Source organism: Heliangelus exortis, chromosome Z, assembly GCF_036169615.1.
Source record: "Heliangelus exortis chromosome Z, bHelExo1.hap1, whole genome shotgun sequence".
Taxonomy (NCBI): domain Eukaryota; kingdom Metazoa; phylum Chordata; class Aves; order Apodiformes; family Trochilidae; genus Heliangelus; species Heliangelus exortis.
This window is the reverse complement of record NC_092454.1, coordinates 54,381,859-54,395,125: the sequence shown is the minus strand read 5'-3', so window position 1 is coordinate 54,395,125 and position 13,267 is coordinate 54,381,859. Positions and strand designations below refer to the sequence as shown.

Below are 13,267 nucleotides of genomic sequence, written 5' to 3'. Positions count from 1 at the left end.
CCCAGCCGTGGTGGCCAGCTCCCTCCCGAGCCACAGGCAGAGTGAGGTGGTGACCGAGAGCTGCCAGAGCATCACCTCCAGCTGATGGCAATTCACTGTGGCCCGCTGCTCCTCTGAGTCCTTCCCCAGTTTGCTCCTCTTAACCTTGGCCATTACTCCAGTGTCTCCTGCCTCACTGCCAAATTCTCCTTCATTTTGCTGTACTTTTTTTTTCTTGACAGCCTCCGTAGCCAGGGCACTGAGACCCACATCGGCATCCCTTGTTCTGGCCCATCACTTCCCTGTCCCTCAAACACTTCCACATCAACTCCAGCAAAACCGAGGTCACCATTTACCCTATTCCTTATGGAGGAATATTCCTGGGGGAGGAGGCAGAGGAGCTGGTCTGTACCCCCCCACAGCTGCCGGTGCAAAAGGCAGGACGTAGCACTGCAGGTTGTCTTCCACTGGCACCTCCCATGCAGCTGCAGAGGCCTTGCTGTTACCCCTCTAGATTATTTGTTTACCTTGTGTTACTGTCGATGTTCTTGCAGGAGGAAACGTCCACTGCTGGTTTTTTTTTGTTTGTTTGTTTGTTTTTTCCCCACAAGTAACTTTGGGCAGTGCAGATAAATACCTGCGAATAAATCTTTGTGCACACAGACCTGCCTCCAGAGAGCCTCCGTGCAAGGAAGGGGAGCCCCGCAGATTTGTGCTCACGGTGCTCTGCACGCAGCAGCCAGGAGGGTGCTTGCAGCGAGGCAGCAGCCGGTAAGACCTGGAGGGCAGAGTCTACCCTTCCGCGCAGGACACAGCACAGCAGAGGGAGTCTGCACTGAGAGCTAAGCACATGTAACGAAGTCCTTTTTCTTAGGAGATGAAAGAATAAAATGGCCTCAAAACAGCCAGGCTTCCCATGTATGTGTGCGGCAAAGCAGGCTGATCCAAGATGTGAAGGTCAGGTACATCAAAAGGAAGAGGAAAGGAGGATTAAGTGAAGTAACCAGAACCCCTTTCTCCTGCCTGACGAATCCACTGCTTTCACTCACGTTCAGGCCTTCTGAGCTGCATCTCTGCTTCTGGGACTTCAGGCTGATAACAGAGAATTGCCTTTACTTCTTCCCAACAGGGAATTGTCTCAGAACAGCAAATGTGTACATATTCGGATGTTCCTTTCTGGGCTAAGCTACAGTGTCTTCAAACTACCTGTGACCACAACTCCAGGCTGTGGAGGAAGGTTTTACAAACCATTCCTAAGGGTGTAGGGTGGAAAAAAAGAAGCCAAGACCCCTCACCCCCTAAACACACCAGAGGGCTGATGAAGGCAGCTGCAACAGCTGCAAGTAAAACTCGAGGTGGATCAAAGTTAAAACGCATTTTCATTGTTTATCACACCAGTCATGTGTCTGTCTTTGGCACTGACCAAAGCAGAAAAAGAATAACAGGACCTTTGACTAAAGCAGAGCCCAAGTTACAAAAACATGGCACAATTTTAAGTAAGCTTTCCATGGGCAGTCTGGTGAGCTTGCTCCCCAACACCTTCAAAGTCTGTGTACCCTTCATCAACTGCCATAAAATACTGGCAATGAGTATGCAGCCTTCAGCCTGCTCCCTCCCCAGAGGCTCCTGGCACTCCTCAGGAGCTGAGCAAACCTCGCACCCGCTGTGCCCGCAGCGCAGCCCCTGCTGCACCCGGAGCAGAGCCCGGACCCAACCCCGAGCCCAGCGCCTGAATCGGGGGTGCAGCCCGGGTTTGTCCCAGCCCAGCTCCCAACCTGCACGCCCAGAGAGCCTGAATTCAGCATCACCAGGGACGGGGCTCCCACCAGCAGCTACAGAAGTCAGAACACAGGCTGCTGCAGATACAGGTTCCAAGGCAGGCCATGCCTTTACTAACGCTTCCTTTTCTGACACAGTGGTGTTTGTCTTGTGATGTGGTTTGCGGTTTGGTGTTTTTTTTTAATTGTTTGGAATTTTCTGACCTCCCACAGGGAAAAGGCTACAAAGCAGTAGCCCCCTGGAGGATTATCCTGCAAAGCTCCTAAAGGCTTTTTTTATTGTAGCACGAAGCAACTTGGGAATTAGCAGCAAATACCACCGTGACAGTGAAGAAAAAACACCTACTGCAAACAGGAGCCAGCAAACTGCTAGAGTAAAACCTTTTTAGAAGCCATTTTCATATAATTCCTAAACCTAAAAAACCCCTGCAGATTTTAAGAGTTAATGTGGTATGCAAGAACACCTTTAAATTCAAGTGGGCATCTATATTCAAGATTCAAATGCACATGGATAACACTGGTTTGCTTTCTCTTCGAAGCAAGCAGCGTGCAGCTGAAGTCATGCAATGCAAATCCCCTCTGGAGCACAGCCCTAGGGCACCAAGTAACAACAGAGTGAGAAGTGCCTGCTTAGAACGAGCACTGTTCCATGGAAACCTGGACTTGCCTACCTGTGAAGACTTTAGTTACACACTTAGGCACCTGGTGAAACACGTGGTTGTAAAATGTGTTTATGTAAATCACACAGGATTTCTACACGAACTGGCTCAGTATACAGGCATAACAAAGAAAGCTGCAGAATTTTTTGGAACAAAAGTGTTTGGGTAATTTATAAAAACCAAAGAAAATCAAGTGAACAACAGTCTTGAAAATGCTTTATTGAACCGTGTGTCTTATTGTAATGTGCAGAAGATGTGTTTGAAAATACTACAGCTTCAAAATTTTTTTTAAATCCTCAACAATCAATAAAAAAGTCCCTACTGGGGGTAACTCTCAGGATAACCAGAGGCCTCATGTAAAGTTTCCCTTGAAACATTTTCTGTTGCAGAGACTAGAAGAAAACAAAGCTAGTACTGCTCGATGTGGAAAGAACTGGGATTTGAAGATGTAAAAAAGAAAAGTAATAGAACTTAAACTTCAGACTATGAGGTTGCTTCTTTTGCTGTAATTTTGGATTAGCATACACAGTTCTGCTGTGAACACCAGCTGGTGTTCAAGTCTGTAAATTTACTCTAAGATACTATCAATGCTGCAAGAGATGAGAAGACACAGAGAAAAAGGGGGGGGGGGGGGGGGGGGTGTGAGGGTGAGGGTGAGGAGATAAAGATCTGGAAAGACACCGTTACGATATAAGCCTAGTTTAAATTTTCATCAGAAGCTGTGTGCACTTTTATTTATATAATCTACCTTTACATTCAAAAATCCCACCAAAGGAAAAATAAACCAAAAAACCAAGGGCAGGGGGCGAGAGAAAACCATACTTCCACCCTTTTTTTTTTTTTCCCCAAACCAGTAGGGTTAACAGTATAGGCATGTAGGTGACACGATTCAAGTGAAAGGCTTTTTCAACTTTTTTTTTTTATACCAGCAAAAATAACCAAAAGAAACAATAAATAAAAGGTGCTAAAGTTAGCATAAAGAATTAAATTGTAATATAGTGACAATCTGGGAATCCAAACCCTCAAGCTCTCCTGATACTGATAGGTCTCAGCAAACTATGAAGCACACACATAAATAACTCAAAATATGATTGAGAGAGACTGTGAAAGGCTTTTTACACTAAGACAGCATGATCCAGGTTAACTTTTTTTTTTACTTTTTTTTTTTTTTTTAAACGCAGTGAATATATGAATTGTCTACACCTGAATAAAATGTATTTAACAATTTTAAAAAATTTAACAACCACAAAAAGGAAAAACTTTAAACAAAAGTGAACATCATTTGATTTCAGGGCACAGAAAAGCCCCTTGCAGTAGCTTCCAGCAGTGGCCTTACTGGTGTGTCTCCTAGAGATGCGCAAAAGCAAGTTCATCACCGAGGTGATGGCTGTCAGAGCAACGTAATGGTCACATACAGCAAAATGCCACACCCTGATCACAATATACCCCACTGCAGTTTCCATCCTGTCCAGAAAAACCACATAGAGATGTCATTCTGTGATGTATTATTGAAAAGCTACTCTGTGGCCACAAACTGCTAGTCAGCACTAACCTTTTTGTCTCGTAACCTTTGAATAATGGAAGAGCTTTGGGGTTTATAGTTTTACTCCTTGTATTTAAATTTTTAAATGACAAGGTCACTGAAACTCATGCACGCTGCAAAAAACGTCATGCAGTAGTTAAGGTAAACCATCCAAGCAGTTTTTATTCATTAATATTCATAAATACACACAGCAGCTTCATTAGAGATTTTTCTTTTTTTTTTCCTCTTCAGTTTGAATGTGGAGTATTAGGAGAGCCTTTTGCATGTCAAGGTACAGAACACAGAGCTTTTTGCCCTGCGCTGTAGCCTACATTTACCTGCTAGAAGTAAAAATTAGTTAAGTGGAAATGATTATCATATATATCTTTTCTCTCTTTCTTTTGAATGTACACAATGTAACAAGAGTGACAGACCTGAAATTACAATCACCAAAACAAACCCAAGATAGTTGTTGTCCACTTTCATTGGCAAATACAGCACAGAGGACATTGTCTGCAAAGTGGGATGTCATCAAAGAGGAGGTGGAGGAGGCTCATTTCCTTTATTACTCTCTTTTAAATTTAGGTTTTCTAAAGCAACATCTAGAGGCATTATATCTACACAGCCCATAGCACCAAAATCTGCAATCTCCCCCCGCTCATCCTCATCTGAGGAGGAACTTTCTTCCCGCATCAAAGTGGACAGAAGAAGCTCCTGGACAAACAGGCTGCAGTCTGCCCGTTCACTTTCCATCGACTGACGCTCCGCTTCCGACATCTTCGGCTCGTTCAACCTGCACAGCAACAAGGGAGGAGAAGACAGGCTGTTGGTGAGAGACCCTTTCACTGATGGCACAGCTGGCAGGTGCTGAAAAGAGCTGGAAAGCCACTCCTTCGGGAAGTCCTGTGTGCCCTTCAGCATCTGCAGCTTTGGCACTGCCACACCTCGGTGCAGTCACGCATGAAACAAACCACCCCTTCCCTGTCACCCCTGTCCCTACAGCATTCCAAGGGAGCATAAGGCTACCAGCAAACTAAAAACTATTTGAGGTTTCCAGCTATTTAGGAGTCTTTTCCTAGACACATGCCTGGTTTGTTTCTTGGACAACTTCTAAGTTCACATATGCCACAAAACACAGTACTGCATGAATAAAGCCTAGGGACTGGCACACCACAACTCGACCTTCCTTCCTCTGCTTCTCTGAGGTTACATTGTGTTCCATGACAGGAAAGGAAATCCCTCACCCCAGCTCCGGAAGTCACAAAATGTGACTCTTGGGAGGTACTTTAAGTTTCTCAAATAAGAATGAGTTTCTGATTGAAAGATGTCACATGGCGTTATTTTGCACTTAGATAAAAATGAGATTGACTAAAATCCACGTTTCTTGACATAGGAGACATAGCATGTGGCAGGGGAGATTTGGGAAACAATTTTATTTTGCAAACACAGCCAACCTTCTAGAAGAAGTAGGATAACACAGTGGGCGACTCCTATTTACAATAATCCTGGGATCTAAGTGTGACTTCTAAACCAAGTAAGTATTCTGCTAATTAATGGCATCTTTTATTTACTTTGTTATTCACCCCAAAGTAAGCCCCTATTCAACCTTCAGCTTTAACTTTTACTAATTCCTATTAAGCAGTACTCTCTTCAGACTTTTTCCCTCTTCACTACACTCAAGTCTATGTGCTTGTATCGCTGGAAATATAATTGTTTTGTTCCAAGCAGGAGCACAATTTAGTTAAGAATTACTCCTTTTGTTCTCATTGAAGTCGAGATGTAGCAATTGATGCATACCCCATTGCTCAGGAGCAGACAGGAAATAGTTTTTTTGAGATGTTATAAATGCAAACAAAAGCTCAATATGTTTGTTCCAGACAGAAGTCCTCTGCCTGGATTCTTAAGTAACTTAGCCAAAATTAAAAACCAATCTCCTCCTCAAGATTTGCAGAAATCCATCTTCAAATGTAATTCTTTAAACACTTCCCCAGGTGCATCAGAAATAGTACAGTGCACTTATGAGAGATTGCCTCTCTCTTTTGCCAACACTAGAACACATCAGGATATTTCTGCAGTCAGCTAGAGCTGGCTTCCCAAAAGCAGACTAATTCTCTCTGGGCCAGCTACAAGCTATATATTACCAAGTTTACTTTCATGTAATAAATGTGAATGAATTCCACATCCTGTAACCACTGGTTATAGCTACTGTGGACACACTCTGTATGGTTAATTAACCTGTTACATCTGGGATATATTTGATCAGGCACTGCTTTATCAGGGCATGTGCCTAACTCCAAACATTTAGGTTTCATTGAGCTCTATATCTTGATCAGAACTGAGTCTAACAGAAATGGTAAACAGTAAATACACAAAACAAGTTACCTTGTAAGAAGAAACTGGGAATTCTGAATGGTCTGCTGACTGTTCTCCGTGTTACATGTGTTGGTTGTTGTTGTAGACTGTGCCATAGTGGTGTTGACATTGATCGTGTTGGTGCGTCTGGTTGCATTACGTGCAGTCTCCAGTTGTTGTCTTGCTGCCTGTGCATGTTGTCTTTCCAACTGCAGTTGCATCTGCAGCTGCTGTAACTGAGAAGCAGAGGGGCCAGAGGAGTTGAGCTGTCCTCCTGCAGAACGCCTCACACCTGACAGCTGAGATAAAAGCTCTGCCAGAGAAGAGAAAGTTCCCATGATGAAAGATCTTAAATAAGAATTACACAATGTAAAGGGATGGAATGCTTACAGCAAGCTTCACCCCAATTAAGTTTTTGAAATAAATATCAGCAGGAAATTACTGCTCAGTGCAACAAATTACTGTATAATCTCCTCTGCACCCAGTGTAGAAGGTATTTATGTCATTTGCTTGCTGTACCTGATGCAAGGGCAGAGGAAATAGGGGACAGTACTGCTCCTGCCCCATAGTAGCTACAAAACTACTATGTAGGTCATGACTATTTTCCTCACATTGCATTAAATACAGTCCTCCTGAGTCAGGCTTTCTTTGATGGAATAAAGCAAAATATAGTTGCTTTTCATGTCAGTAACTCAGGATGGCCAGGTAATTTTTACCAGCACTGATAGCAATACCAAGATTAAATAACTTTTAATTCCTTTTAAATTACTAGAAAATGCCACATGTTGAAAAAAAATGTAAAAAATATGTAAACTATAAACAGACTATAAACTTATTTTAAGTAGAAAAATTCTGATTGTCTTTCTTACTACTCCCAGTAGTAAGGGAAGACATAAGTAACTCCCAGACAAGATTTAAATGTATGTTTTCTCACTTTAAGTTAAAACACAAGTTAAAGCTTGGAGTATAGAGAAACAGTATTTAGGAAACAGACCAGAGGCTGAGACTAGAGTCTTTGTACAGGACACCCAGCTCAATGTGCAACTGAACTCTACATACAAAAGCACTGCTTCCACCAAAAAAAAAGGTTCACCAGATTGGCATTTCTTCCTCATATTAACTGCTGCTAACTGGGAGGGCCCCATGAGGCTGAAAACAAACCTCAGCAGCCACTCCACATTTCAGTGAGCTTCTGTCCTTGTAAGAAAAAGGTGAGGCTTTTCTCTGAAAGCTTCACAAACATCCTCCCTCCTTCAACCAACTCTACTCCTGTGACCCCACTTTATTTGTTTTCTTCTCTTGATGGGATTATTGAGTTAAATCAGGTCTCAGAGAGAGCCAGCAGGACACCAGAGCCAGCAGAAGGCAGTAAAGGAGACCAGGATTAAGGAAGGCAGTGGAGCCACAGCTCCTGTTTCACAGGGGCAATGCCTCATTAAGCTGTCTGGCTGGCTACTTTCCCTCTGAAGAAGGTACAACATGATAGCAGGGAGCTCCACTATAAGCACTCTTCCTTCTTGGCATTTGAAGCAAAAGCCGATTATGGCAGAAATTCTGAGGTTTCCCTGGCACTTAACACTTACATAGTCAGAATACTGCATAAAAATGTTTATATTTTTCCTTAGGAAGAATTGTATTTGTGGTCAAAATTGTCTTAATTCTCTATTTTTTCTTCCCTGGAAAAAAACAGTTATTTTCATATTGAAGCTAAACATCTGCCAAACAAGTTATTCCTGGGAATCCCAAAGACATAACTTCATTATTTTCTGGGGCTGAAAATGGTGGGCCCTTCTCACCTCACATATATTTTCTAAACCTGGCCAAAATACACTAACATTGTTGCAACAGTATGTTTATGTAAGAATTTACAGCTACACCTGAAAAAATGTGATATTAGCAAGTATGGCATTCAACCAACAGCCTGAATGCACACTGAACATACTTGAGACATCTATTAGTACTCAAACTCAGCTAATCTCATCTTCACTGAGACAGATACTCTCCTTCATGAACACCTTTATCCACAGGGCAAATTAATGCAATAAGGTAGGTAATGGAAGTTAGACACAACCACTTGTAAAAATATACAACACCTGTGTATAGATTAGGTTTAAGAACAAGCCTTGTGCAGTCTAGAATTAAAAGCACAAGCCAAAGAGGCAGCAGTTTCAGCTTCAGCATCTGTATGCACAGGCCCAGTGACAACCCAGCCAAGCACATGGCTCCTCTGCAAGCATCCGGGGATCACATCAATACAGACACCTTCACTACAGCAGAAAGCAGGGCAACTACTGTCATGCATTTTACTTCATCGATATTAGAAAGACAAAGGGCTCATGGTTACAGCTCTTACCAGCTATAGGATCCATGGCTTCCCTATTGCTTGGAGAATACGAACTCTGAGAAGATGAAAGCCCACCAGGGGAACTGGTAGTAAAGTGCATGTTTGATCTACGTGCACGGGGACCCCCCAGGCCCCGGCCTGGGTGGAACATCCTACGTACGTGCCGAACACCACTGGATTCATCATAACCAAGATGTTAAGGAAATAGAACAGTTTGAGTATTAAGTTACAAAGACATTTGGTGGGTGAAATAATTGGGTACTCTTCTTCATTCGTAAAATAATGGTTCAGCTTCTGAAGCAAAGCTAAGGTACACAATGCAGCTGTGCAACTGAGGTGTAACTCACAGTTAGTGATCTGAACTCAATACATCCTATACTGAGGACAGTCAGACATTGCAATGGTCTCCAGGGGAAGTGGTGGTATCAACACAGTGGAAAGTTTTAAGTCTCAGCTCAACAGCGTGCTGTTGACATATCATATAAACAACAATATTAGAAGCTTGGACAAATGATCCTTGAGGTAGCTTTCAACCTGACATTCTATGATTCAATGATACTCAGCTCAGTGCTGAGTACTCAGCACTGTGTACAGTGCTGTACTTCTGCTTTTTATGGTGTCTAAGAAACATCAGGCATAATTTCTTAGTTTTTTTTTAGATTGAAGTTTTCTACTCGTATAGCCCATCTTATTAGAGACATAGGGATTTTATTCTTTCTCCCCAATTCTTATGTTAAGTACTGTAAATAATAAAAAGGTTTATTGCCATTCCTATATAATAAGTATATAATAAGTAACGTATTCCTTTTGACTTTTATACTTCATACTTCTATCCACAAAATTTCATCACTTCAATCTTTAAGAAATTGCAGGTTCTAGGTGTATCCACTACTTCTATCACATACTCTTTGTTTTACTTTTCTACTTTTGGCCCAAAATAAATGATTGCTTCCAGTTATGACAATGCTGCTTTTCACTTTCCTTTTCCCCCATCTTCTCCATATATCAAATGCTTATGCCTGCAGTCATACCTTTTATGTTTTCTCATATAAATCAGGAGACCATCAACAAATCACTTAGAAATTCTTTTTGTCAGAAGGTAAGGGACATACCTTGCAATGGCTGCACTAAGTTGATAACAAGAAACACACGCAGCCTTCCTTGACAACTTAAGAAAAAACACATCCTCCTCCTCAATCTCATTCCATCTCTGCTGAAGGGAGAAGCTGGCATGAATATGCCTTGGTGGGTACCTGGCCATGGAGAAACTCCCTGAACAGCTGGGACCAACCTCTCATGGCCAGAGCCACTCCACTCAGCATCCCGCTCCTCTCAACTGTCCAGAGCTCTGCTCCTGTCCCCAGGGAAAGGTGAAACAGAGATAATTGCTTTTAGCTGACTTCATACTGTTCTTTGCATTAAGTTACTCCTTTGCAGAGCCAATAAACACCCAAAATTCCTTACACTGATACAATCACTGTGTAATAATTCACATGCATTTAGTCTGTCCTGAACTTAAAGCATGGCAATACTAACACTTAAATGAAATCAAATGCAACCATACTTGAAATGGAGCCATCTTTTTAAATGCTGAATCCCTTAGGAACTCCAGTTGCCAGGACTGAGATTGTTGTTCTTTTCCTTTTTAAAAATCATACAAACAAAAAAGCCACTAACAAAGTAACAGTCTTTGTGTCTGTTTTAATGAGACACAAAGGAATACTTCAGAGATGTTACTAACTGTAGGTAAGCTATATAGCCTGTGTTTCATTAAACAAAAATCCCAAACCAAAGTGTTTAATCAGTTCACCTTAGGGAAAAAAATAAATAAAAAAGAAAAAAGTACTGCTAGAACAAAGATAATTAAACCAAATAGTTCCAGCTCTTCAGCCACCAAGCACAGATAAGTCTGCATAGCCTGCTGCTAAGGTAACTGAAACAACACCCTCGATTCCAGGAAATCTGAAAGGTTTCAAAGTTATGTTGCAAAATGTCAGTAACACTATGAAATTATGTTATTAAAACATGGTGTTAGAAGTAGTTAAGCAAGTTTAAAATTATTCATCGAAGTCAGCTGAGCTTGAATTATCCTTAGATCATAATGATCATGTCAAAAATACTTACAGCACAATAATGAACCTGGATACATAAAGCAGCATGAAAACTATTGAGCAGGCAGGATGAACCCGTGCAAGGAGAAAAACCTCTTGGTATCAACGTTCTTCAAATGTTTTTGCTGTTGGAGCAAGAAGTACTGTCCAGTATACCTACAGTCTATTAAAAATATGGTATTTACACTTTTATCTAGCAAATGAACCTTATTTTTGACATGCAGATCTTTAGCAACTTAAGTTCCATGAAAACCAGAGGTATGACCCTTTGACTTTAACAATCAAAACAAGTTGTCCTGGCTACTAGATGAAACAGACTCTGCATCAACTTGGAAAGGATATTAAATCTCTAGGAGCTCTGTGTTCCAGTGTAAGATGAGCAGCAAAGTCATCTGTGACATGATTTGGATCCCCTCCAGGTAATGCTGCACATATTGGACAAATCTGAAATGACAAAGTAAGAAAAAAACCAAACTCCATGAATTTTACACATAAAAGAATTTTTATGATTGAGTCAATCAATATATGTTGATTCTTACACTTTACAGTAATGTTTTAAATATTCACAGCACCTGAAGAGCAAAGTATTCAAAAAAACCAGAAAATTTATTGAAATGCAGACGTATTATTTTAGAGATATTTTACTATAAGATTTTCTGAATGCTATGAAACCAGAGACATAATTTTAAAATTAAACTAATCAGTCTTTTTATACCAATTCTGCCACAGAAAGTAGTCTGACAATAGATGCTTATTATTTGCTTGTTTGACAATCATACCAGCAGAGGAATCAGAATGAAACCACATATACATGGTTGTTAAAGTTTCAAACTACAGGTTTGGTAGAGAAGGGCTGACCTCCATATCTGACCTCCACAGAGCAAAGACATCTTATTAGAACATATTTTTAAAAATACAATAAATACTCAACTATGCCAGCATACCTGGTTGCTATGAAACCAGAGACAGAATTTCCAAATTCAACTTGAAAATTAGTCTCTTTATACCAATTCTGCCACAGAAAGTAAAGTCTGATAATAGATGTTTATTATTTGCTTGCTTGACACTCACACCAGCAGAGGAATCAGAATGAAACCACACATAAATAGTTGTTCAAGTTTCAAACAACAGGTTTGGCAGAGAAGGGCTGACCTCCATATCTGACCTCCACAGAGCAAAGACATCTTATTAGAACATATTTTTAAAAATATAGTAAATACTCAACTATGCCAGCATACCCTGTAGGGACATAGGAATGGATGTATATTGGACAGATGGCCCATAAACTCATTTATAAGTTGCCTAATCTTCAAGAATGTGTTTCACATCAACAGCAGAAAACACCTTCAAAGCAAATTTTTTTTTTATTTAGGCTACTCCAAGGAAGTAGAACCCTAACATGAGAAAGACAACACACTTCTGAAAGAAGCAAAGCAAAATAAAGTTCTTTTGCTAACAGGACAAAGGTATTATGAATTGTGCATATTTGCCTGAAAAGAAGACAGACAGTCCTCAGAAAAACATCAGCTAAGAGAAAGTCATGAATAACAACAAGGAGGGAACCTATGTATCCCAACTATAATTCTAAACGTGAGTTAAACTTACAAGAACTCACTGACTGGGATGAGCTACTGAAGCACTGTTAAGCACAAAAATTTAACTACGCATAAGCTTTGGCAAAATAACAACAAAGACTGCAGCATCACTGATTAAGCATGACAAAGCTAAAAATCATTATTACTAGAACATGCATGAACAAATGCAGAGGAAAGTAAAACACTGTCAGAAATTTCTCCTGATGTTAGGATCGTTTGTATTAAATAATCATCATGTTACCCTGAATGATGTATGAAAGATGACTACAAGCTTGGAATTCAAACACTCGCAAACACCTACCAGTTTCCAGAACTGTGCTTATATTAGATTAACACTACCTCCCTATTTACATACAAGGTAAACATTTTAAGTGGCAGTTTTTCTGTAGCATCAAAAGACCCTCAAAGATAAAACAGAAACCATTCCAACTGCCTCAGATTATCTATTTCACTGCTGCAAAATAAGCTCTCCTCAATTTCATCAGCACCGTATCAACAACCTAATCCTTAGAGCTCATGTACAAGGAGCCCTGCAAAACATGAAGTTGCTGCAGTGCACTGTAATAGAAGACAGTCTATGTGTCTGTTCTGAAATGAGATTTGATGATATTTGATAAAGTTCCCTAAAATGTTTTGTCTTTACCATACCAACCCACTGCTAGTCGAATGCTGCATTTTATTTGGAACAGCTGACTGAAACCCCACAGCAATAATAATAATCATCATACTGACAGCCAGATTCTTCTGCATTTACCTCATAATGCAGATACCTGTGTCATAGCATAGCTGTGTCATGCTTAATGTCCATTACCCTTGGACATTTACTGATGAAGAAATACTGGTAATTACTGAGGCTTTAATACTTGCCCAAACCTTATAATTTATTCTTCCTAGGGTGTAACCTTAGAGACTTAAGAACAAAACTTG

General features: G+C 40.7%; 1 protein-coding gene across 3 annotated transcripts in view; it reads right to left on the bottom strand.

The window, feature by feature from the left end:
• Window positions 1–4,095: 4,095 nt before the first annotated feature.
• The window catches only part of KCMF1 (potassium channel modulatory factor 1), a 47,113-nt gene continuing 37,941 nt past the window's right edge, over window positions 4,096–13,267 (bottom strand). For 2 of the 3 annotated variants that reach the window (XM_071732279.1, XM_071732277.1), the window contains exons 4-7: window positions 11,088–11,189; window positions 8,644–8,818; window positions 6,321–6,603; window positions 4,096–4,731 (exon numbers count right to left, since the gene is read on the bottom strand). In XM_071732279.1, the coding sequence (XP_071588380.1) occupies window positions 4,470–4,731; window positions 6,321–6,603; window positions 8,644–8,818; window positions 11,088–11,189 (822 nt within the window). In that variant the 3' untranslated portion in view covers window positions 4,096–4,469. Of the gene's footprint in view, window positions 4,732–6,320; window positions 6,604–8,643; window positions 8,830–11,087; window positions 11,190–13,267 lie in introns of all 3 variants that reach the window. The other variant, XM_071732278.1, reaches the window with a different exon arrangement.